Consider the following 26,558-nt stretch of genomic DNA (forward strand, 5'->3'; position numbering starts at 1 on the left):
CTTCCCGGCAGGCCCTGCGCGGCGCCTGCGCATTCGGTGACCTTCCCGAGTAGTTGGCCGTGCGGACTGGGGTGGCGTGAGCCGGCAGTCGTGCGCCGAGGTGAGTGCGAGGGCCCGGGCCAGGGCCAGCTGCGCAGCGCGGGGCAGCCGGGACGCTGGGGGCTGGGGCAGCAGGCGGCGGGGGCCGGGGGCGAGCTTGGCCCCCGCGAGGGGAGCGGGCGGGAGCCTCCCCGGCCCTTCAGTGCTCCCCACTGACCTTGGGTCCGACCCCTCCCCCGCGTGTCTTTCTGCCGCGTCCCCGAACTGTGAAGGGAGGCGGTCCAGGGATCAGCTGTCAGTGGGAAGTCACGCCTAGGCTGCGTTACCCTTTCTGCTTTGCGTTAGCGCATCTCAACGCTCCTGCACCATTGTTCTCTGATGAGGGGCTGCTTTGGCTGTGAGGCTCAGCCTCCTGACCGAGGTTTCGCGGCCAGTTACTGATGGAGCCAGAGTCCAAACCAAGAATTCTCCCCCCACGCTTAGTACTTGATGTGCTTTGTACCTCAAGTTCCCTTGCAACACGCTTGTTCTCCAAGTTATGCTGTGCATATGGCAAGGCCTTGGAAGAGGGGAAACGGGATCAGAGGGCATGACTGCGCTTTTATGGAGCTACGCTTGCGAATCCCCTACTGGAACGTTCCCTATATCCAGTGTAAGGGCAGGTAATAGTTTGCTGTTAATGTATTGTGCCAAAACCTTTGCAGACTTACACGGAAACGGTGGGCACCCATTTGACCTTTGATAGGATGGGCCTTTGAAGGAACGGGGGCTATAAACCCCACACAGAGAGCTGGGAAATGTGGCTGGACAGAGGGAACTCAGGTGGAAGAAGTAGGGGGAATTTACTAAATATTGGGAACATGTCACTTGTCCAGCCAAATATGGCAACCTTGGCGCAAAGGAAAGTCGAGGGAAAAAGGGTAAGTATCTTCAGGACACTGTGTAGCAGTCCAGGATCCTTTTAGGTGAGGAAACAGGTGGGGCGCTGGCGCCCTGAGCAAAATATCAAGATAACTGAAGTGTCTTGAGCCCCTTGTTAGCTTCTCTGCACCCTCCCTGTTGACTCTGCTCTTTTCCCTCTAGATCTTCCTCTGGCCTTGCTCTGATGCCCATACCTGGCCTCACTGAGTGAGGGCATCTTCTTAGATCCTCCCTCTTAGAATCCCAGTAGGTCAGTACTATGGCCATCAGCTGGGTATTTGTAGCGTTCTTTCTGCTGTTGATGTGATCATTTACTGACTTCTTACTCCACCTCAGGCACCAGGCTGGGTCCTTTATGTTTCCTCCTTGAATCCCATGGAGAGCCCCGTGAGGCAGGTGGAGGCACCCTTGTTTCACAGAAAGGGAAACCTCTGAAACGACAGCTTCGAGACTTGCCCATGGTTAAGGGCAGAACAGGCAGAGCTGGTGTTGGAACCCAGGATTCCCAGTGTAGGGGAGGAAGAGAATTCCTCTACCCATCTAGGTCCTTCTGGCCGATCTACAAATTAAATTGACATGAGACAGAATAACAGGAGAAAATCGAAGAAAACTTTATAATGTGTATACATGGGAGAAACCCAGGAAAACTGAGCAACGCGCCAGAATGGCTGAGGTCACCGCCTTAAATACCATTTTTAGCTAAAGACAAAGGAGGGTGTTGGGGTAGTGTTTTGGGACTTCAGGGGGGAGGAAGGCAATTTACATGGAGAGGGGAATGCAAAGGGGCCAACTATAGACGATGTGACCTGAGAGGTACATTTTACATTATATTACAGTGATCTTGTGGTATTAGCTCCTTCCTGGAACAGGCCCTTCTATTTTAAATCTTTTAGGCAGTTGAGGGAGGAGGTCAAAGTTTCTTTCAGGGTCTTCTGTTCTTAAGAATAATCGAGCCAAAAAGACACATTTTGGGGTGGCCAATTCTGATTCCCCAAATCAGGCTTCCAACCCCGTTGGTCGTCTGGACCACCTTCCTCCCCAGACATTGCTGGGTGCAGGGAGGGGAGGAGGCACTCAGTGCCTCTGAACTTTTCCCATCTGGGGCTTCCACAGGCCTCCTCTGGGTCCTGTTTGGTCCTCTCAGGCACCTTCTCAAGGCAGGCATGTTGGTTTTTTGGAACCTTGTGCCCTGGCAGAGCATCCTGGGATAGTCTGAGGACAGGAAGTGTGAGGGCAGACGTGTCTACAAGAGGTTCCAGGAGGAGGACACAGCTGCATCCTTCAGGGTCACACTCGGGGGGCTTGCTAGCCTTCAGGACTGTGCCTCAGCCTGAGTAAGTTCTCTCCTGAGAAGAGCTGGAAGCCAGGCCTTGGAGCAGGGGCCTGGGTGACTCAAATCCAGCTGTGTGATCTCAGGCAACTTCCTCCAAGTACCCAACCCACCTTCTAGGGGTTGGGGAGTAGTGCAGGAAATAAGAATGCAAAGCACTTCATGAAGCTGTTAAATTTGCATGACATTCTTAGAATAAAAGCTGAACTTTTTATTGTGGCCTCCAGGCCCTAAATGAGCTGGCCTACCTTCCCTCCCGTGGTCCAGCCATGGTGTTTTCTATACCCAGCAGTCGATGTAGGACAGCAGACCCTGTGCATACTTGATGCAGAGGAACTCACCTCATCTTCTTAACAGCCCTTTGAGGTGGGTACTGTTTTTATCCCTGTTTCATAGAAGGGAGAACTGAGGCAGTTAACGTTAGCTGGAAAATGGCAGGGCCAGGATTTGAGTCTGGGCAGCCACAGTGGCCTTCTTCCCATTCTTCCCCGCTCTCCGAGCTCATTCTGACCTCAGGGTCTTGGCACATAAGCTGCCTCTGACGAGGACACTTTTCTCCCAGATATCCTAGCTCCTGAAACAACGCTCAGCACCTAGTACACGCACGGTTCACCTTTGCTGAATGAATAGTGATCCGCGAGCCAGGGTTCAGTAATGGGAGACCAGAGAAACTGAACGGAAGTAAAATTTTGTGTAGCCCAAGTAGCAGTGTGAAAAGAACAATAGATGAGGCTCTGCTGGGGAGGGCATGAGGCAGCCTTACAATTGAAGCCAAAGTAGCATTTTCAAGTAAAATGGAAAGTACTTAGATCTAGTTATTCCTGACAGTGATTTGAATGACTGTAGTTTAATAGACTACTTCAGGTGTTACAAAGCTTATTAAAATGAAAATGAGGGCATCTAATTTTAGAGTCTGCAGTAAATTATAAATGTAATCAAAAGCATTACTTTGAGACCTGCACATAAAAGTGAGCTGTGTCAGTTCAGAATTTGATGGCTTTTCCCAATCAAATCCAGTAATTAGTTAAATATTTTTACTTATTAAATAATTTGTCGTAATTGCAGCTCTTATGAAGTGACCATGTCGCCTTATGCTATCTACTTTGTATTTAGCAATGGACTTCAAGACTGAGATACATGTAAAACATTGTGACTATTGTTATAAACTCTGTATTGTATCATTGAAAGTTGCTAAGAGAATAGAATTTAAAGTGCTCACCAAAAAAAAAAAAAATAAGATGTGAGGTGATGGATGTGTTAATTAACTAGATGGGGGAAATACTTTCACAATGTATGCATATATCAAGTCACCACCACAATGGACATTTAAATATCTTACAATTTTGTATGTCAGTTATACCTCAGTAAAGCTGAAATTACAAAATAAAAAGGACTGAGATACAGCTGATCAGCGTGTGCCCAAGCCTGGGTGTTAGTCCCACAAGGAAATCACCTTGCCTTGACCATGCTCTATTTCAGCTTTGAATGCCAACAGTTCTTAATATGACGATGCAGACGTACCAGTTTTTCAATTTAAAAGTTAAAAAAGTGGTGTGTGATTTTGGGCATAGTGTTAGTGGAGGTCAGCCATCAGAGAGGGGGAACATTTGAAGACAGTGCAGGACGGCACCGGCTGGGAGAGCTCTGGGGCTTGAGGAGTGAGGTGACTGAGCACAGAGGTGGCCACGGTCAGGGCGTTGAGGGGTGAGTGGAGCTTGAAGAGCTACTGAGAGCAGCAGCTTCCATGCGGATGTAGGAATGGCTTCCGGGGAGCAGGTCTGGCATAAGAGCAGTTGTGGGGGTAGTTGTGGGAAATAGGGTTGAACTTCATGAATAAATGAAGATCTCTTACCAGTTAGGTTTAAGACAATAGTCGTGTTAATATTTATCACTGTATTCCTTTTCAGATGCTTCAAAGCCTTATTAAAAATGTTTGGGTCCCCATGAAGCCCTACTATACCCAAGTTTACCAGGAGATTTGGGCAGGAATGGGGTTGATGGGCTTCATCGTTTATAAAATCAGGAGTGCTGGTAAGTTTCTATAATTATGTTTGAGCCATTAGAGGTCAGGAAGAAAATGATTTTCAAAAGGAATCACAATTCATATTGTAAAGGAACTATGCTTCTTAAGTGGAGTGAACATCAGAACCCTCAGTGGTCCTTTGTTAAAATGTGGGGAGTACATGCCAGCTATGAGACATTTGGGGACTATTGGGTAAATTTGAACAAGACCTTGATATCAGGGAATTGTGAATTTTCTTAGGTGTGACAGTGGTATTCTGAATGCATAGGAGATGTCCTTAGTTTTAAGAGATGCAGGCTAAAATAATTAGGAGTGTCATGGTATAATGGTGTTTTCTTGTACCTTTTCCACTGTTCTGGATGTTTGAAATATTTGCCTCCTAAAAGTCAGGGCAAGGTAATCATTTGGCCCTTAGTGGGGCAGAGATGAGGCCCAGTCGTGTATTGACAAGCGATTGGTTACAAAGAGGAAGAAAGGAGAAAGCTTTGAACTGAGACTGGAGTTTGGGATATGGTAGGATGTAAGAGCCCTGCAGATTCTGAAGGGCGGTTTACTGTTCATAGGACAGTTTGGGTAAATTGTATCACTTCTTGGCTATGAGACGCTATAGTAACTCCTATTTTCCAAGAGCTTCCTGTAACAGCTTCACCTGACCTGTCAACCTTTCAGCCAAATGTTGATTTCAACAGGGAATTGACAAAAGGCATTTTTGTAAAGCATTGATATGACTAATTTTTCTTTTCTTTTATTTTAGATAAAAGAAGTAAAGCTTTGAAAGGTAAGATTTTTGCTTCTTAAAATGGGTGGGGAAGGAAAACCACCATCATTCCTTTCCAGGACAAGGTGTATCCGTGTTCTGAATTGAAGCCGACACGGGGTTCAATAAATGTATAAGATGCAGTGGGAATCCTTCAGAACATGATGTTTACTATGCCTGCTAGAAACAAGAATTCTGAAGTTCTCTTTCCTATAGTCTGAATGTTAAAAACCATTGCTCACCCCCTTGGGCCAAGTAAAACTACCTGGAGTAATGGAAAAATCAGAGGTAGCTGATGCCACCGATGAGGAAGCACAAGTTAGCTGTGCAAGGGTGCTGCCCTGTAAACTGTGTTTTGAGAGAAAGCACCACGTAAACTTAGGCCCTACTGCCGAACATTTCTTCACCGTGTCCCAAATGACAGTGAGACGGTAGTTATTTGAGGCCTACTGAAACCCAGGGCTGCTCAAGGCCTCAAGACACTCACCTGCTTCTTCCTCTCTGCCCCTGCAGGAGGGCTGGTGCGTGCACATTTTGATAGACAAACCCATCAACACACTGGGTGTTCCATATAGGAGTAACTCTCTAAACTTCTTCATAGTATTGGAGAGTGTCTTGTGCACTTTCTGACTTGTTAATAGTTACATAAAAAACTACATTCTCCTTCTTCCTTCCTTCCTAAATTGTCTCTGTATTGTGCTTCTCTTTCAAAAGCTTCGAGTCCTGCGCCTGCGCATAGTCATCATTAACCAGCTTTCCTGGAGTGCACATCAGATGGAATGTCAGTCTGTCTGTTTCAACAAACTGTGTTAGATGGGAATGTGGGACATGGCTGTACACTTGTAGAAATGCTATTTCCTTTGTGGAGTGAATAAATGTACCTGTAAGATGCACCGCTGCCTGCTCTGGGGTTCCTCTCGCTCCCTGTGTGCCCGTCGTGCCCTGAGTGGATCGCTGTGGCGCAGCAGGTGCAACCGAGTCTCACTGAGGTGTCCATCCTTAGGAAACCTGAGGAACCGAAGAATAAATATCTCGATTGTCGTAGGAGTTGGGGATCAGATCTAGGCACTCACACTGCTGATGTTCAATAAACATTTGTTAAACAGGTGATCCTGCTGCTTACTCTTGTGACCTCTCAGCCTCCGTTTGCTCGTTTGGAAAATGGAGATGCTGCTGTTTAGTTCTAGCTTAGAGTTACTGTGAAGATCAGTAAGAGAAGGTCTGGAAAAGCATTACTTAGACTGTGAAATGCTTCAGAAATAAGGCAGCAGTCGATCACATGCCGGGTGAAATGAGCTCTGGGAGAAGCCTTTATCAGGAGGTCACTTTTAAGACAAAGTACATAGTATAAAAACTTAACTGATAGTTCTGCTAGTTTGGCTAATATCAAATGAATACTGCATAATGTTTTTCTCCATATAAAGCAATTACCAAAACCCCTAGACGTGCATTTAAAAAAAGGATTCTAAGGCAGTAAGCGTGGGCTGGGAATGAGTCCAGTTTGAAATCTGGTACTCTGCAGGTTAGTGGGGGTCTGGCTGTGGAATAGAAATGACAGCCCAGATCCTGGTCTCTCTCCTTTCAAGACCAGAGGCCATCCCTGTTTTTGTGTGTCTCCAACATGTAGTGTCGAGTCTGGCCCATGGTCAGTGCCCAACAAATGACTGCCCATTGTGGGGTCTCAGAGCCTTGGTTTCTTGTAAAATGGGGATAAAACTTGCCTCATCAGCCTCACTCACCACCTCCCGGTTGGCTGAACGAGGAATTGGCATGAAAGCATTCTACAGCCCCGGTGGCAGTCAGCATTGGAGCCGGAGGATGGGAAGGGCTCTGTTCTGACACAGGAATCACGTTTTCTCTAAGCATTTGTTCTGTTCTGCCTCCTGAGGATGACTCAGCGCTGTGGTTCAGCAAGACCCTATCTTAAAAATGATTCCTCTGGGCCATCTCTTCTCATGCTTGCGCGTCCGTTAGAATCTCCTGGAGGGCTGTTTTCAGGGTGAGTGGGCCGGGTGTTTCTGATTCCATCTGGGAAGGAGCCTGAGAACTTGTATTTCTCACAAGTTGCCGGGGTGTGCTGATGTTCAGGGACCACACTTTGAAAACCGCTGATCCAAAGAATGGCACACCAGGGTCCTTAGGTCCATTACATCAGCGTTCACCCACGTGCCTGTCGGGCGCCCCAGGTGCCAGCTCTGTGCTGCGCTACTCATCACACTCAGTCCTGAGAACAGACGAGGTGGAGCTACAGTTCCATTTTCCAGAGGCGGAAACTGAAGCCAAGAGACAGTGGTGGGCCACAGGTCACCTCGCCAGTGCTGGGGCTGGGACTTGGACTCTGGGAGTCTGAGCTGTCATCCAGAAAGAGAAGGTGAGGACTGAGGGAACTAGCCCCTGAAGGGGATAGAGGGGCTGGTGTGCCGGCCCCAGGAACACATCCGCTTACTACCTATGGGTTCCTTCAGTTAGGATCATCTGGGTAAATAATTTGTAAAAGATGCTTGTCGCCCCTCATGGACCGGTTGCTCATATCACACCTTGTGCAGAGCGGGATGAGGGGAACTTACACAAGATGGAGCGTGTCCTCTGAAAGGTAGAGCAGTCTGGATGGGCACCTGCTGCAGGGGGCAGTCTGGATAGTGAGTGATACACAAAGGCAGACCCCCCACCCCCCAGGAAATTTTGTCAGGGACCAGCCATGGCTTAAAAATGGTTTCTTGTCCCTAAAATCCTAAGTGGAGGTGGTGTGTTTCAGGGTGTAAAGCAGGCTTTCGTCGCTAGGCCAGAGCCCACTCGCTATTCGCACATTCTAGTTCCTCGCGGCTCTTGGGGGCAAGCAGGTCGTGGCCTGAGGTGGCCTGTAGGTGGAGCCAGTGCGTGCTTCCAGACGATCGTCACGTGCAGGTGAGGTGGTGACTGCCTGGAACCGTGCTGGGCACCGGGGGACAGAGGGGACCCCTGTTCAAAGGAGCGTTAGCAGGCAGGATGAAAGGCATGCTGCAGAAGCAGGCCCCGCGGCCTCGCCCACAGCAGGGAACAGCAGTTTCCAGGAGGAACTCCAAGGAGGCTTCTGTCCTAAAGTCCACACATTCACCCCATCCTTGCTCAGTGCAGTGCTTTTCAAAGAGTACCGTGGAGTAGCCAAAAGGCGAAGGGAAGAGAACACGGTCGGCATCTGAAGATGTAACTTGAAACAATGTGCTCTCAGCCTCAAGGGAGACCCTGGGAGGAGTCGCCGTGTTTCTTCCTGTCACTGCATACCCCAGGGGTGTGTGCGCCCCAGTCGGAGACCCTAGAGGGTGTGGTTCCCATGCCCTCAGTGGAGTTGAGCCCCGAAGTGCCAGGCCCAGTCCATCTGCCTTGCTCTTACTGAACCCACACAACACCCTGTGAGCTCCTGCTGTTACCCACTTCACAGGCGAAGATGTGGAGGCCCAGACAGGACAGTGAGCTTACATTAGAGGATAACTAGCAGGTTACTGAACAAGCTGGTTAACTGGTAGAGCCAGGGTTCATGATCTGATTGTCTGCTTCAGAATCGGGACCCGGTCTTGCTGTTCTGCGGTCTGGCTTGCAGTAGCGTCTTCACCTGTGCAGGGCCCACGCGTTAAGCTATGGAGGTGTTAGCACACAGTCCCTTTCCTCCCAGAGTTTAGAGTCTAGAGAACAGACTTGTGAACAAATAACAACAGCGCTAACAGCACCTGCAGCAGGGGACATCTGTGCTGTACAGGTGCCACCAGGTGGGCGATGCGTAGGTCAGACCTGGCGTCAGCAGTCAGCACCTGCTCAACAGCTGACTCTGACTTAGATCTTTATTCAGACAAACCATTCCAAAAAGTCATTTCTGGTACATTTAGGGAAATTTGAACATGGACTGGATGTTAATTGATAGCAAAGTTGTTGTTCATTTTATTAGGTTAATTTGTTAATTACCACAATATTGGCATTGTGGTTACTGAAGAAAATGCCTTTGGTTTTAGAGATGCAGATGCAAGTATGTAGGAGTGAGATGATATCTAGGATTTACTTTATTTTATTCATTTATTTTTTTTTAATAATTTTATTTTATTTTTTTTCCCCAAAGCCCCAGTAGATAGTTGTATGTCATAGCTGCACATCCTTCTAGTTGCTGTATGTGGGACGTGGCCTCAGCATGGCCAGAGAAGCGGTGCGTCGGTGGGCGCCCGGGATCCGAACCCGGGCCGCCAGCAGCGGAGCACGTGCACTTAAACGCTACGCAACGGGGCAGGCCCTACTTTATTTTATTTATTTATTTATTTATTTTTTTGTGGGGAAGATCAGCCCTGAGCTAACATTCGTGGTAAACCTCCTCTTTTTGCTGAGGAAGACCGGCTCTGAGCTAACATCTATTGCCAATCCTCCTCCTTTTTTTTTTATCCCCCCAAAGCCCCAGTAGATAGTTGTATGTCATAGTTGCACATCCTTCTGGTTGCTGTATGTGGGACGCGGCCTCAGCATGGCCGGAGAAGCGGTGTGTTGGTGCACGCCCGGGATCCAAACCCCGGGCCACCAGTAGCAGAGCATGCTCACTTAACCGCTAAGCCACAGGGCCAGCCCTAGGATTTACTTTAAAATACATCAGGAGATAGTAAATGATCCAGTTAGCTTGGGGAGGGAGGGTGTAGATGAAGCAGGATTGGCCATGATGTGTTGACCTTGGTGGTGGACGCATGGGGATCATCACACTCTTCTCTCTGCCTTTATACATGTTTTAACTTCTCCCAATAAACATTTTTTGAAAAACAAAAGCCATTCGATGGAAACCTTTGTCGGTATCATAACCCCTATTTGAGGAGCGGCCACTGTGCAGCCCCACGAATTGAAGTACGCAGCGTCTCTGCACACTCTGTCCGTGTGTCAAGCAATGGCTATCTCGTTACTACTCTGCAAGAACACTGTCCCCTAATGCTGTTACTAAAGTGACTGAAGAGCCAACTTTCACGTTGGCTTCCCTCTTGAAGAGTGATTTAATGTAGGCCTGAGTTAACAACTGCCGAAGACCAGATGAAAAACGTCAGAAAACACACGTTTTACTTAGGAGCAACAACTTATGAACTGAAATGTTCATGATTATCAATGTTTCTATGCTGTCAGCTTGGTCTGCTTTCTTTTTTTCAAATAACATTTATTTGGTCTTTTCCTGCCATCTTTATGTTCAAGAAAGATACTCCCTAAGGAGCCAGCCCGGTGGTCTAGTGGTTAGGTTCGCATGCTCCACTTTGGTGGCCTGGGATTCACAGGTTCGGATCCCAGTGCAGACCTTACCTACACGCTGCTGATCAAGCCATGCTGTGGAGGTGTCCTACATACAAAATAGAGGAAGATTGGCACAGATGTTAGCTCAAGGCCAATCTTCCTCACCAAAAAAAAAAAAAAAAAAAAGATATTCTCTATAATGAAAAGGTAGAGTATTGCAATTTGAAAAACTTCCAGTGCCCTGTGTCAGATGAATGCTGTTTGGCTGAAAAAAAAAATTGAATTTACGTGTTATTTTAAAGGAAACAAATTCAAATAGTTACATTGAACATTTGGTTGTTGAGTGTCCGAGAAACCATCAGAAGAGAAGCCAAAGGTTTAAAGAGCTCATGGCTGCAGGGAGGAGCCACGGCCATGGCGTTGTGTCACTCTCCTGAGCCAGACTCAGTGCGCTGGTGGCTCCACATGCCCGCGGCATGGATAGTGGGCGGCAGCCACCAGACCCCACATCCAACAAGGCAAATCTTGCTCCAGTGCACAGAGGAAGTAGATTTCGCTACACAGCAAAAGAGTGTTTCGGGGAGAGAGTTATTCAGTGCCTGCCATTTCCATAATCCTGAGCAGTGCCAGGCTCCCAGGACAGTTCACCAAACCCCACCAGCACCGGCCTGACACCAACACACCTTCATGTGGTAGGCGGCAGCCTGCCTCTCTGGCGCGGCTCCCAGCACCCACCACCGCCGGGCACCATGGGGGAGTGGGGGGAGAAGGGTCAAGTCTCCTTAGCCACACTTCCTGGACACCTAGTGGGGCGCACGCTGTGCCAGGGGCAGTGGGCACTGAGTGGAAGTAGAAGATGCTGTTCCTGCCTCCTTAAAAACTATACAGTAGGTCATGATGTTGGGGTTGGAATGGAGAACTGGTGGAAATTAGGAATGGTAAAAGTAGAATTCTGAAATTCTTAAAATTCCAGTAAACATCAAATATGGCACAAGGTATTTTGGGTAGTTTTATACCACGTAAAAAGGTTTTTTCGGGGCTGGCCCAGTGGCATAGTGGTTGGGTTCACATGCTCTGCTTCGGCAGCCCGGAGTTTATGGATTCAGATCTGGGTGTGGACCTACACACCGCTCATGAAGCTGTGGCACCATCCCACATACAAAAAATAGAGGAAGATTGGCACAGATGTTAGCTCAGGGACAATCTTCCTCACCTAAATAAATAAATAAATAATATATTTTTAAAAAAGGTTTTTTCTATTAGTAGCAGTTTTGGGGGATAGTTTTACTAAGAATTTGATCTTGTGGCAGTTTTTTCAACTGGCAAAGTATGTGACAAAATGCTTTTTAAGTTACAGACATATTTAAAGAAACAGCCTCATAAATTGCAGCTTCCTTCACTCAACACACGTTTTAATGAGCTCTTCCCGTCTGCCGTGCACCTGCCGTACTTCGCATCGGGAATTCTGCCCACTGAAAGCACAGCATGTATTTGCAGCAGTTGATGTGAAAAGCAGATTTCTGCAGATGCCTTACTCCTGTACAGCTTGTGTCCCCCGTACCTGAGATCATTTCGACAAGTTGGATCCAGGTTCCAACTGGCACCACTATTTATTCCTCATGTGACCTCAAGCAAACTCCTTAACTTCTCTGGACCTCAGCTTCCCCGTCTCTGAAGTGAAGGAGTTGGATTGAATGACCTCCAGAATCTCTCTCAGCTCTATGATTCTGTAGCTCATGGATCCGTAATGAACCTAAATTCCATGATCCAAAAAGAAACTGAGCTGTGAGGCAAGTGCAGGATGATAGATCATAAATTGCAGATTCATGTAAAGGACACTAATTCATCTTTTTACGCCTGATATCTAACAGAGGACCACACATTTATAGTAGGCACTCACATTTTTTAGTGAATTTAATTGAATAGGGATGCTAGTTTAAAAAGTTTCCTAATTCTTGGTAAAATAGAATAAGAGATATCTTTGGTGATTATATTGACAATTACTCTATTATTAATGACAAGGAAGTGAGAGAATGGGGGTTCTGCATCAGGATCTCCCAAGGTGTGTTTAGGGGAACATTACTTTTACCATGCGTGCTGAGGGGTCCCGTGGGGAAGTGGCTCTGAGAGTTGTGCCCTCTGTTGGAGAGACAGAGTGCACAAGCTCATGTTAAGGCTCTAAGTCCTGCAGGAGGAAAAAACGTTTAACCCAGTGTGACCCAAAGGTATGTGACCTTGAGGCCCGTTCTCCTTGGAACACTCTTTGGGGATGCTGCTTTATGCATCACCAGGTATCACTCCTAAATCTCTTCTCCCTACGGCGAAAGCCTGGCATTCCCCTGCTCTTCCTGAGCACCCATCCCTTGTCCAACAGCTCCTCCTCTGCCCACCCTCTCATGGGGGCCCAGGGCCAGCCCGGGAGGCCCTGAGACAAAATCCACACCTCCCACTCTCACCACATGTTGTGCACGAGCCCTTCTGGTGTCACTAAGCTCTTTTAATCGTTACACATCTTCCTGGGTAGATGACAGAATTTCAAGGACGTGTCCCTTCCCAGCTTGAGGGGTCTGGGGAGGACCTAGATGGGGTGGACGCTGGTGCTGCTTGCCCAGACCCCTGGGATCCACTCACAGCCCCTGAGCGCCTTCTCAGCTTTGCTGGCCTCCCCCGGTGGCAGCCCCAGTGATATTGCTTCCAAGGACTGGCCCAGAGAGGAGCCAGGTGAGCTGGGAGTTCATGTCCCCCTGCGCGGCCAGTGACCACTGACTGTCCCGAGGCACATGCTGGGGGCCAGGGACCACTGCCCAAGGCATGTTCCGGGGGCAGGTGACCACTGACTGTCCGAGGCATGTGCTGGGGACAGGCTGCCACTCCCCCCTTGGGACTTGGACCGAAATGTCCCCTGGATTGGCTGCTTCTGCTTCCACCGCATTTAGAAGCCTGCTCCCCTGCACCCTCCCTGTCTCCCCTGGGGGCACTTCCCCAATCAGCCACCGCACCTGAATCCCCACCTGGACGTTAGCATCTGACAACCCATCCTAAGACTCTGAAAACCTTTCAAATGAGTGTGCCAGGAAGCGCAGGGGATGCCACATCACTGCTGCACTCTCCCCTGCCCTGGTGTCACCTCCTTCAGGTGACTTGATATCCCAAACCTGTGTCTTGGGAACATCACAACGGACCTGCCAGTGTCCTGAAGTATCCGGGAGACTGGCGGGAGGCCCGCCGCCTCCCCCGCCCCACAAAGAGTCTACTGTGGGGACAGCGAGGAGCGCAGAGGAGCTCCTGCTCTGGCTTCTGTGAACAATGGTGGGACTCCATGCAGACACTGCTATTGAAGTACAGGCTTTCTCTCTTTTGAAAAGGGTCAGAAAGGAGCCTTGTGTTTGCATCTCCTCTCTGTCCTCAAAACTGAGTGGCTTTTCCAGTGAAACCAGCCCTGTGGCCTCCCGTGCACCCACCCAGGGAGGCTGAGTGGCTCTGAAGTCCACCCTGTGTGCCGAGGTGCCACCAGTCATGGAACCTCTGCAATGTCATCAACCGAGGCAGGGTCCCCCAGTCCCTGGATCCCCCATCCCTGCAGAGACCATTTTCCACCGGGCAGCTCTGCCCTGAGCCAAGGGCACTGCCTAGAGATCCCCACACCCACCTACAGAAGGCAGCAAGGGGCTGTCCCTCACACCGCAGGTCCTTTCCCTGGAGCCCAAGCACCAGAAAGCCAGTGGCTGGGGAGAGAGGTGGTTCGCTGTGCTTGGCAAGGCTGCAGTTCCCTTCTGAAAGCGCTGCAGACCCGGTGAATGTGTGCAAATCAAATCCTGAGATAGCCTTCAGCCACAGCAGCAATTCTCCAAGTGGGGCCCTGGAGCCGCAGCAGTAGCAGCAGCACCTGGGAAGCTGTCAGAATCCAAACTCTCAGCCCCCACCCCGAACCTGCTGCATCAGACGCTGCGGTGGGGCCCAGCAACTTTGGCTTTAAGGAGCCCTCCAGGAGACTGATCACACTCAAGTTCAAGACCCACTGACCTGGAGAAGCCTGCCTTTAAAGGAAGCCTGGAACAAAGCCTTCTGCAAAGCGGTCAGATGTGGGCACAACAGGTTGTCCTAATACATGGCACGATTCTTCAAAGAGAAGCCCCCTCCAGCCCAGCTCCCAGATGTCATGAGAAATCGCAGGCCGCGGAGCAGGGCTACGGATCTGAATGCTTGCCTCCCTTCCCTTCCCCTGCCTGCCCGGTGGCCAGCCCCTGATTAAGGCTGGAAGCGATCAAGAAGCCTCGCCCCCACCGGTGCCTGGGGGTCGAAGTTCATCTTGTTGCCCTCAGCTCAATTTCTGGCATCCCTGGGGAGAGGCCTTGGGCCCAGTGTCATCTCCCCTCCAGCTCCATGTGTCCAGCTGGTGGGTTGGGCTTGTTCCCTGACTTCCAGCCTTGAATTGAGCCCTGAGCTAGGCATCAGAGGCACTGCCTTCCTGCCTGGTGCTATCCCCTCTCTCCAGGAGACCAACTCTCTTCCAGTCACCAGTCTGTGATTAGATATATGTATTAATAAAGATGTAGCTGGTATCACTGCTGACCAGACACCCGCATGCCGTTACCACCTGAGCTGTCCCCATGCACAAGTGGGCCATTTTCTTTAGGAACCAGGCTTCTCCCCACCTGCCCACCCAACCAACAGCCAGGTCCCAGCATCCCAGCCTGTGAGCCAATGCATGTTGAGCTATGTTTACCAGAAGGTGGACATTTGACCAGTGCTAGACTCATTGCACAGAGCCATCCTCATCTTGTGCAAGTGAGGGCCCCCAGCTCCACTGCTGCTCCTCGTTTCCCGACTTCCTGTAAACCGAGGCAGGCTGGAAGGCGAGCGGACTCCAATATCCACAGACCGTCCTAAGATGTTTTCACTTGGCTTGTCCACTCACATCAACCCAGGCAGGACAGAAGATCCCGGGGGAACCCAAGGACGGCACTGGGGGCCCTGGGCCTCCTGGAACCCAGAACTGGGTCTGGGAGATGGAGGCCCTCTGCATCCCTGCAGGTCCTCTGGCCTCTCCCCTGCAGCATTTCTTCTCCCTGGTACCTGGCCCTGGTGCCCCCTCCTCTCCTCCCTCCTGGTCTTGGTGCTGACAACAACGTCATGATGCTGTGCAGGGCCCTCGTGGCTCCCACGTGACATTTTGCCAGATTACCCTCCTCCATGGGCAGCTGTCCTCCTCTATTCCTGGTCCAAACACCTGAGGGGGTCATCTGACTGGCCCAGCTCGTGTTTTTGCACCAGGCTGTAGGTCACGGCCAGCCTGGACATGAGCTGCCTTCGGGTCAGGTGTCCACCCACGGTCCAATCAGTGTGACCAGCAGGGCTATGGGAGCTGGTTTTCCTTCACGGCAGCCCTGATCATCATCTCTGACTCCATCATTGAAATCCCCATCTGGGTTTGTTCAATTTTGATTTGTAAAGTCCCCAAGTTCGTGAAGTTTTATTTAACCTTTAAAGGTCGACACACCACAGTATGTCAACCCAAAGACCCTGACCCAAAGCCCGCATTCTGGTGGCCGTTGCTGTGGGTGTGCACTGGGTGGTATCAGGGGCCGGCCTAGCCATCCAGATGCCCACTTCCCCACGGAGCCCAGGTCGACTGGGCTCGTGTTCTTTGAGAGACAGGTGTTCTCTCAAAGCATGGACCGAGTTCTCTCAAAGTGGGGACTGAACGGACAGGTTTCTCACCTCACAGAGGAAAACAACTCCACTAAGCCTCGAGTTTCCCTGTGCAGACAGCCGAGGACTCACTAGTCAACTCGCTGCTCGTTCTTCAGGGAAGGCTAAGGGCAGCCCCCCAGGACGCTTGGGTTCTCAGAGATGACGGCCATGCCCAGCTTCTTCTTGGCTGCCAAGGGGGCTAGTTAATAAACACCTAGGCTGGTGGTGGGAACGCCTTTCTTCCAGGAAATTAGTTCAGGAGAGCTTGGTGGCCTTAATCAAGTCGCCTGTTAAAGAGTAACTTACACCCCATATTACATTCAAGTCCTGGGAGTAAATATCCAGGGGAAGTGTTTATGTTAACGGGTGAACAAAGCATCCTTTGTCACCAGCTCTGCCAGCGTCAGGCTCCCTTTGATAGGAACCGGCTGGCTCAAACCCCTGGGAACGTGCAGCCTTGCGGTTGACCAGCTAACCACTCTCCTGGGTGGGTTTATCCCACATGGGTCTTTGCTTTCCCCAGAGCGCGGAATCGACAGGGCTGTCAGCCCCCCCTTCACGCAGCTGTGAGGGAGTCGGCCTCTCCCTCTCAGACCCCCAGGTGGGCGTGGGGTGGGATCTACCTCCACGTGTGGTTTCTCTCCTTGTCTGGTGTGAAGGTGGTGTGTACCCCTCGGAGTCTGTCCCACAGGCTCTGGGGTCTCACCGTGTCTCCCAGGCCCTCAGCAGGCAACGCCCCAGGTCTCCCTGCTCTTTGGACACCCCAGCTGCACCTCCACATCTCCCGGAGCATGGCGGAAATACCCTCTTTCTGGGCCCTGGCGTGGATGACTCAATTAAATTCCTGGAGGTGAGAGTCTGGCACTTGTACTTAAAAAAAAACCTCCTTGGGTTGATTCCAACAATAGGAGGAAGGGAAGTAGTAGGCAGAGTGTAAATAACCAAGATGGACGTGGGCTGGTCACAGATGTGGGGACACGGGGCGCCATAAAGCTTGTCCCCTCCTGTAGAAAGTGGAACGTGTAAAATAGGAACAGTGTTTGACACAAAATGAAAGTTTTTTTAAATCTCCCAAGAGATTCTGCTCTGCAGCCGGGCTGAGAACTCCACACGTGAGCCCCATGAGATTTGATGGGACCGGGGCTGCGTGGACAGGGATGCAGACTCAGAAAGCAGGGGCGCTGCTGCACCCCCCATGCTGCAGCCTGCAGCCAGCACCACCCTATTCTTTTGAGCACAGGGTTCCGTCTGATGCAGGTAGCAGCCGCACGAGGTAGACCTGAGGGTCTCTGTTGCACAAGTTAAGAAGCCCGGAGGACCAGAGGTAGCCTGTCTAGGCCACAAGGCCAGCAGAGCAGGAGGGCCTGGGGTGTGTGGGACCTGCAGCCCAAGCCCAAGGCCCTGTGGGGTAGGACGTCTCCTCCCTGGGACCCTTTGTGACAGGAGAGGGGGTACAGAACCTGTTGGCTGTGGTGCCCTTTAGCCGCTGGGCACAAGTGGCCTTGTGAATAAGCTGGTGGCCTCTGAGGAGACGGGTACAAGGTGGTCAGGTGGGTGCAGCCCTGGGGAAACCAGGCCAAGGATGCTGTGCGGGGTGCTGGCACAGTGGACACACCCGGGCCACACCCTGAGTGTCTCCCCGCCCCCCTCCGCCCTCCCCCACCCCTTGGGATCGCCCTGCCTGGCCTCTTTCAGCCAAATGCCTGCAAGGTGGGTCAGCTGAGGCAGGCCCGTCTGGGGAGGATGGGGCAAGGCCCATGACCTGGCAGGTGCCCCTAAGTTTGAGGAGGTTTGGTGACTTCCTGCAGGCAAGAGGGCCAGCAGTGAGTCAGGAGGAAGCAGCGTAAGGAGGCTGGAGGCCACTTCCCTGAGTTCTTCCTCCTCCTCGGGGAGCCTGCCCTAATTAGCGCCTTGGCCAGCTGGGCCTTCACGGGAAGCAATGCAAGTCACACTCTCGGCCCGCCCAGGTGGCCTGGCCTCTTCAGCATGTGCCTCACCTAGAACCAAGACCTGGGGATGAGCACCTGGCGGAGGCCACCCAGAGCTGGTATCGTGGTGAGATACCAGCTGTGGTGAGAGCTGATGCTCCCCCGTAGGGGATGTGGGCAGCAGGACCTGGCCCTGCACCTGGGCCCACCTGACATGGAAGGGGGCACAGGTTGTATGTCCTGGAGGTCAGAACCCCCTCGGTTATCTCCCAGCCCCGAGCACCCAGGCCACAGAGGCTCAGGGGAGTCAGGGGCCTGAAGGAGGGAGAGCCTGTGGCTGGACAGTGCCTACATCATTCCTCAGCGTCCAGTGGGGCGCTCAGCCTGAATTACAGCCGGAATCACTGAGGTTCCCAGAGGCCCCAATTTCCTCCCTCTGGCGTCAGGGCTCTGGCCTTGGTCCCCCTCATCGGCCAGTCCTTTCTTCGTGCCTCACACCCACCCTGGTGCCTGCCCCTCTTTCAGTCCCCACCAGACCCTGACCCTCACACGGGTGGGTGGCAACCCTGGGCAAGTCACTCCCCGTCTCTGAGCCTCAACTTCCTCATCCGTAAAATGAGCATGAGAATTCCTGTCATGGCCATTCTCTGCAGCCTCGGGTACTCCACGGCAGTTGCAGATCATAAGGTACATCTCTACCTACTGACGGGGCAGGATCTCCAAGATGTAGTTTGCTCCAGGGGAAAACCCATTTATAGGATGATACATATAGAGTGACACCATTTGAGTTTGAAAACACACACAGGCACAAATCTCAAAGTATGTTTTTATATAGGCACATGCTTGTATGTAAGTCATGCATGGAGAAAGTCTGGCAAAATATACATCAAAACAAAACAGTGAACACACCAGGAATGGGGGCAAGATTAAGGGGGATTGATCAACATGGACTTGGATTTTATTGGTAAGGCTTTAATTTTAATGAGACTGTGTTCAAGAATTACTATATGATTTCAAATAAACAAAATTTTAAATTGCACCCTTCTTGCAAGGGTGTGGGGAGAATTACGCCCTAAGAGCCCAATGCAGCCCCACCCTCCTGTCCTAGCTCTTCTCGCCGTCTCAGCACCTCAATTCAAGGATGTCCCCCATCCAGGTCATATTCACTCAACAAGCATGCGAGGCCACCTCCTCTATGCCAGCCTTGGGCTGAACTCTCTGTCAGAGGATTCCAAGGCAGGCCTGACCTGGAGAGGCTCCCAGCCCCGCAGGACACTGCACTGAAGCTGGGCTCCCAGCCCAGCTTCAACAAGTGTCTCCTAAATGTTTGGAGATGCCGCAAAATCCAGCAGTGGTGTGTTTCCTGCCCAACACCCATGAATGTTTTCTTCAAAGGAGAAAATCTGCCAGACCAAAGTTAATTAGCCAAACATTAAAACTAAAGGAGGCCAGGAAACTGGTACCCAGATCTAATGAATTGACGGAAAGCTCGTGACTTGGACAGTCTTTTCAAGCACCCGCACATCCCTGTAAGGGGCTCCAAACCTGAGACCCTGCTAACTGCCCCCTGTAGGCACCGGTGCTGACTACAGCGCCCACCAGAGTTCCGCGCTTGGTCCCCCTCTTCAGCACCCAGCCCCATTTTGATTCACTTTTCCCAATCCCTCCTCCTGGCCCAAACCCCAGGAATCTTGGAGCCAGCCAAGTGTGCCCACGATCCAACATCCCTGGGGCACGTTTGCCAGACCTCAGGGGCGCAGCATCCATACACGAACCCAGATTCCCAGCTCACCCCAGGGGCTCGGGGGTCCCTAGATCTGGCCGCTTTCACAGGAAGGATCACATCAGGGCCTGGGAGAAATGTGTGTGTCAGGCCCAGTGGAATGCAGTCCGCAAGAGGCCACCAGGAAAAACAAGTTCCCGGGTTAGCCTCCCAGGAGTTCACACCTGCTGCCTTGTGACCAGGGCTCGGGGAGCCCCGTTCCTCAAAGATGGGCAGCGCCATTGTGTCCATAGGGTCAGGGCCTGGAGAGCGGAGTGTGGGCGGGGAGTGGGGAGGGGGGGAAAGGCTCCAAATGGCTCTAGAGGGGGCAGAGGAGGAAGCTGCCTAGGCAAGCAGGAGGGGAGCAGGCAACGGGCAGTGGGAGCCCAGGACCAGTCCACTGGCAGACGGTGGGTCTTAGGCCCGGGCATGGGTCCTGGCTGAGGCCTGACCAGGAAAAGAAAGTGCAGGAGCTAGGCTAGGTCACAAGAGCCCAGCATTCACGGGCTGAGCCCACTGTGAGCCAGACGCTCCCTGGAGTCATCGAGGACACTGGGCACCTGAGATTCCCTCTGACTGGCCGGGGGGAGGCACGACTTGTGGGCAGACTTGGTGAGTGTGGGAACAGAAAGAAAAGAAAGGCAATGGGGCCCCCATCACCACCCAGTGAGGTGCTGCTCTGTGCCAAGCACCGAGCTCCGTACTTCCTCGGGACCCTGGCCAGGAAGTGGCGGCCTCCACGAGCCAGGCCAGGTGGGCCTCACTGCAAGGTGGCCGTTCTTCCCCCTCCTCCACCCTGCTTCCATGACCACGGCCAGCATTCACAGACCACGTTCCCTCAGTTAATCCTCACAACAGCTCATGAGGTGGGATGGCCATCATCCCCACTTTCCAGGTGAGGAACTGAGGCTCAGAGAGGGTAAGTAAACTGTCCAAGGGTACACAGCTAGTATTCTGCAGAACCAAGACTCAGATCTGGGAGGTCTGAAGACAGAGTTCCAGCTCTCAGCACCAACTAGTGCCACTCACCCCAAAGTAGGATGGGAAGGGACAGCCTCAGCCCTGGGTCAGGCTGCCGACCCTCTGGTCACCTCCGACCTCCCAGCTGCTGACCCCTGCCTGTCTGACCCTGTTGCCTGCAAGGCGGTAAGATGAACTGGAGAGAAGAGGGGCTTCTGTTGTCAGAGAACACCAGGTTCAAATCAAATTCAGCCACCTAGTCATGTATGACTTTGGACATGTGAACTTCGTTCCCCGAGCCTCAGTTTCCTCACCTGTGAAATGGGGTCATAATGTCCACTTAGGTGAACTGTGTTCCTCAGGACACCACGGTCTGGGGCGGGGGGAGGGCTCGGCCCAAAAACTGGGGCCACAGGAACAGTCACAGCACAGAGTTCCTCCACAGGACTCCGGCTCCAGTGCTCCCCAGAGTAGCCTTGTGTACGCCAGCCCAGAACAGGCCTTCAGGTGCTTTCATGCAGAGGAAGGGGGTCACCTCCCACCCACCAGCTCTCGGGGATCCCCCCAACCCTGGGAAGCACCAGGGTATCAGAGCAGCCCAGGCCCGTCCCACCCCCTCCCGCAGACCCGGCAGCAGGAAGCAGTTGGAGAAGCAAGATCCACAGCAGCGCTGTGGGCCGCCGCCACCAGCAGCCTGGGGACTGTGCCAGCATCTGCTCTTAGCCCCTCCCCTCCCCTGCCCCACCAGGCTTGTGCACAAAATACCTGCGTTTGGGGTCAGCTTTAGGTTGGGAGGGGCCCAGGTGCAGACCCGGTCTGTCTGCCAGCAGCCCTGCCCACCTGTGTCCTGAGGGACGTTGACTAAATGATTTTCGTCTTCCTGCTGCTGATTCAGATGAATTGCCATGGGGTGCGTCACTTCCACTGTGAACCAAGCTAATAACACCTCCCACTCAGTGCTTAAAGGTCTTTATCTTGAGCATGTATCGCTGGGTAATCAGAAAATAACAAGGCACTTTATTATTATTTTTTTTGTGTGAGGAAGATCCGCCCTGAGCTAACATCTGCCAATCCTCCTCTTTTTTTTTTTTTTTTTTTGCTGAGGAAGACTGGCCCTGGGCTAACATCTGTGCCCGTCTTCCTCTACTTTATATGGGACGCCGCCACAGCATGGCCTGACAAGCTGTGCATCGGTGCACCCCCGGGATCCGAACCGGCGAACCCTGGGCTGCCGCAGCGGAGCCTGCGCACTTAACCACTTGCGCCTCTTGGCCAGCCCCAACAAGGCACTTTAAAAACAATAAAGAAATAATCCCCCAGCCCGGCCGGGGTGGGCTTCAATAAGATCTCCTTGTGGAGGGGCTTGCTGAGCTCTGGCAGCTCGGTGTCCAGACATCCCCACCGGCAGCCTGACCACCTGAGGGTGATGATGACGATGATGGGCACTGCTGTTCCAACCACGGCCGCAGGGGCCTCGGGGAAGCCGCCGGGTCCTCAGCTCCCATTGCGCCGCCCTTTGACTGGCGGCTCTGCCGGGGCCCTTGGTCCGTGTCCATCCCCACGTCTCTGCCTCTTTGCCCCGGGCAGGCAGGCGGAGGCTGTTTGGGGCCCCCTCCTGCCAGGAAGGACAGACAGACCCTGCTTCTGGAGCTGCCCTTGGTGGGGCCCTCAGGCAGCCCTTGCCGGCCTGCACCCCACCGAGCCACACTCCTGACCCCTGCCCAGCCCCAAGACATAGAAAAGATCAGGGTGAGGCAAGTGAGGCACCCGGGAACAAGATCGAAGGAGGTACTCACTCTAAGAGCCCGAGGGCACTGCGCGAGGCTGGAGGCTCCTCCTCCAGGGCCGCCCAGGGGCCCTGCTTCCCTGCCCCGCTCTACCTGGGGCCCCGCTCCCCTCCCCTGCTCTACCTGAGGCCCCGCTACCCTCCCCTGCTCTACCTGAGGCCCCGCTACCCTCCCCTGCTCTACCTGGGGCCCCGCTACCCTCCCCTGCTCTACCTGGGGCCCCGCTACCCTCCCCTGCTCTACCTGAGGCCCCACTACCCTCCCCTGCTCTACCTGGGGCCCCGCTACCCTCCCCTGCTCTACCTGGGGCCCCGCTACCCTCCCCTGCTCTACCTGAGGCCCCGCTACCCTCCCTGCTCTACCTGGGGCCCCCCTCCCCCCCCCTGCTCTCCCTGCGGCCCCCCTCCCCTCCCCTCCTCTCCCTGAGGCCCCGCTACCCTCCCCTGCTCTACCTGGGGCCCCGCTACCCTCCCCTGCTCTACCTGGGGCCCCGCTACCCTCCCCTGCTCTACCTGAGGCCCCACTACCCTCCCCTGCTCTACCTGGGGCCCCGCTCCCCTCCCCTGCTCTACCTGGGGCCCCGCTCCCCTCCCCTGCTCTACCTGAGGCCCCGCTCCCCTCCCCTGCTCTACCTGAGGCCCCGCTCCCCTCCCCTGCTCTACCTGAGGCCCCGCTACGCTCCCCTGCTCTACCTGGGGCCCCGCTACCCTCCCCTGCTCTACCTGGGGCCCCGCTACCCTCCCCTGCTCTACCTGAGGCCCCACTACCCTCCCCTGCTCTACCTGGGGCCCCGCTACCCTCCCCTGCTCTACCTGGGGCCCCGCTACCCTCCCCTGCTCTACCTGAGGCCCCACTACCCTCCCCTGCTCTACCTGAGGCCCCACTACCCTCTCCTGCTCTACCTGGGGCCCTGCTACCCTCCCCTGCTCTACCTGAGGCCCCACTACCCTCCCCTGCTCTACCTGGGGCCCTGCTACCCTCCTCTGCTCTATCTGGGGCCCTACTACCTTGTCCCCTCTACCTAGGGTCTGCTCCCCTGCCCCGCTCTGCCCTGGGAGCCTTGCTTGCTGTCCCGGCCCTGGGAGCTTAGACCTTCAAAGTGATTTTCCCAAAGGGCCTCAGAGACCAGAGTCACTTCCATTGTATGAGAATTTGGGTAAAATTTTAAAATGCCAAACCAGAATTACACACTGTGATACCCCTGAAAGGTTACATTTCATGGTGGAATCTCTCATTCACCCCCAAACTCTCACCTGTAACCTCACTGAAACAGGTGCTAAAGGCTTACAGTTGAGGCCTTTGTGAGGGTGGCTCTAGGTGAGCCCCCACCTCCTGCCCATGGGGGCTTAGCCCTCCAGCTCCCTGCTCACTGTTCTCAATGGCCTGGAGGCTTGGCCTCCGGTTCTTTCAGCACAGGGCCCAGTACAGGCTGCGGGCACAGAGCTGGCGCCCAGCGAGTGGACAGAGGGACGTGGAGCACAGGGCTGGGTCTCGGGGAGCTTGGGCAGGGACCTCCTGCTCCTGCCGGTGAGGTCACTCTGGCTGGGATGGCACATGCTTGCTCTCTCAGCCTCTCAGAGGGACAGTTCTGGTAATAACCCACTTCTTCCTCCTGCTCCTGTGATTCACCGCACTCGGGTCATCTTCACACCTGACTCACCTTCAACATCAGCTGAGTGTGGCCGGAAGGTGACCAACTCCATGGGGACCCGAGGGCAGGAGGGAAATGTGGCAGGGGCCAGCCCAGCAAGAGCTGCCAGTGCTTCTGCTGCTGTGTCAGAGGGGAGCCCTGCTTCCTGCAGGTGCAGCAGCCCTTCCTGCCCTCACAGCACGCTACAGTTTACACTCAGGAGGCAGGTGGGAGCTGGGATTTCCATTTGGCTGATGGGGAAACAGAGGCTCCAGGGGACCTTGACCGCCCAGTGAAGGGATGGGCAGAATGGAAGGCCAGCCTCCGGACTGCACTCAGTGCCTTCCAGCCACATGGGGCAGAACCCAGGAGTCGGCCTGTCCTGCCCCAGTGCTGGGCTGCAGCCTCAAGCCCAGGGCCGAGGGAGGAGAGCCCAGGTCCCTCTCCGACAGTGGGGTGGGGAAGGTGTGACGATGGTCTAGGGGTGGGCACAGCAAGTGCTAGTGCTTCGGGGGTATTCATGAGCCCCCCCACTCTCACTGCCCAGGCCTTCAATTGAACCTGCCTGGGAAAGGTTAGAAGTCAGAGGCAGCTCAGGAGGGGGTCAGCCTGTCTGGATGGAGGGGTGGGCAGAGATGAGGGAGGCCCCACATCTCCAGCTGGATGGGGGCAAGCCCACTGAGTGCTGCGTGTGTGGCTCCTCCCAGCCTCACAGCAGCCTGGGAAGGCAGCTGTGCCCACAGATGGAGGCTCAGGGGCAGAGTGACGTGCTCAGGCTCTCCTGATTGGGAAGGCTGCTGGGGACCTGGCTTCTTCCCTGTCCACGGGTTCCAAGGCCAGCTCCCCTGTGCTTCCACAGGGCCATCGCTGGAGGGACCGCGCAGCCTGCTTCTGCCTCGTAGGGCCTTGGCCAGCCACCCCCATGACCCACCACTGGGTCCATCTCAGAAGGCCTTGGTGGCTCCGTCTGTGTCCATCCCAGTGCTAGGGGCCCAGGAGGTACCCAGGTAGCGTGAGGGGAGGGGGTCCCAGCAGGCACCCAGCCCGGTGCTGGGCGTGCCCGAGCCCAGCCTTTGGAAGACAGAAGACGGAAGACATGAGCCCGGCCAACTCCAGGCCTGCCCTGACTGGCTGGAGCTTCTATTTTTACATCCACACTTCCCGCTTCTTTTCCTGTTCTAGGGAAAGGCTGATGGAGCTCCACGGGGCCTGAGGTTTCTCCCAGGAGCTGGAGGCAGCCAGGCAGCACCTCTGCCCTGAGCGAGCAAGGGCCTGATCCCGCTCTCTGGACGAGCCGTGAAATGTACGGCTCGCACACGTATCCCAAAAGAGGTCCCCCTCCTGCAGTGTGTCCTCATGATGCCTCTGTTTGCCAGGAAAAGGCAGGGCCATCAGGGGGATCCAGGGATCCTGGAGGAACCAGTGGCACCTGAGGACCCTGGCGCAGCCCCTGCCACTTACCTGGTCTGTCCTGCCCACCACCTTCCTCTCAGCCCCAGACTCTTTCTGCCCCCACCCTGTCCTGCTGTGACCCCAGCCTAAGAGCAAACTTAGGAAGAACCGAGAGGAAGGAGTGGGCAAGAGAAACTGTGGAGGAAGCTGCTCACCTTTCTTTCTTTTTTTTGTGAGGAAGATCAGCCCTGTGCTAACATCTGCCAATCTTCCTCTTTTTTTTCTGAGGAAGACCGGCCCAGGGCTAACATCCGTGCCCATCTTCCTCCACTTTATATGGGACACCGCCACAGCATGGCTTGCCAAGCAGTGCATCGGTGTGCACCCGGGATCCGAACCAGCGAACCCCGGGCCACCGCAGCGGAGCACGCGCACTTAACCGCTTGCACCACCGGGCCAGCCCCGGCTCACCTTTCTTTAAAAAGAACAACCTGAACACGAATTCTTGGAACCTGGCTCTGGATCCATAGCAGGGCCCTGAGAAAGCTTCCTCACCGGCTCTCAGTGTCCTCCCCTGTGAAATGGGGGTCCAGGGCTGCAGCAGTGATGAACGACACTCAGCCGTGCTCAGGGTCACGGCCATGGCGGGAAGGCCGTGTATTAGTTCTTTCAGCAGCCAGCACTAAGAAACCAGTTCTGAGCAACACGAGCAAAAAGGAGACTTACTGGAAGGAGGTGGGGCGTCTCCAGGTTCACAGAGGAGCTTGACCAGCGAGCCTGGAGTGGTGAGGTTGGGGGTCTTCTCTAGCAGGCCAGCCGACGTCTCCATGAGGCACAGTGGGCTCAGGCCCAGGGCCTCCGGAGATGTTTTTATTTCCTCTAAAATTGGAAGAAGAAAAATGAATTTTGAAGTTGAATAAACTGTCTCAATGTATATATGAATATATTCATCTTTGTGCCAATGCGGTTGTAAAATGTAATTTTTTTTTGCTGAGGAAGAGTTGCCCTGAGCTAACATCTGTACCAATCTTCCTCTTTTTTTATGTGAGCTGCTGCCACAGCATGGCCACTGACAGACGAGTGGTGTAGGTCTGCGCCCAGGAACCGAAACTGGA

At 53.5% G+C, this 26,558-nt stretch overlaps 1 protein-coding gene across 1 annotated transcript; it reads left to right on the forward strand.

Moving 5' to 3' along the window:
* Positions 1–5,963, forward strand: ATP5MJ (ATP synthase membrane subunit j). Its single transcript, XM_004434303.3, has 4 exons — positions 1–100; positions 4,198–4,321; positions 5,068–5,091; positions 5,785–5,963. Exons 2-4 carry the CDS (start codon positions 4,198–4,200, stop codon positions 5,817–5,819), a joined length of 183 nt encoding a protein of 60 aa, XP_004434360.1. The 5' UTR covers positions 1–100; the 3' UTR covers positions 5,820–5,963.
* Positions 5,964–26,558: the final 20,595 nt, after the last annotated feature.

This window comes from Ceratotherium simum, chromosome 24 (genome assembly GCF_057802395.1).
Source record: "Ceratotherium simum simum isolate JZ-2026a chromosome 24, ASM5780239v1, whole genome shotgun sequence".
NCBI lineage: Eukaryota > Metazoa > Chordata > Mammalia > Perissodactyla > Rhinocerotidae > Ceratotherium > Ceratotherium simum.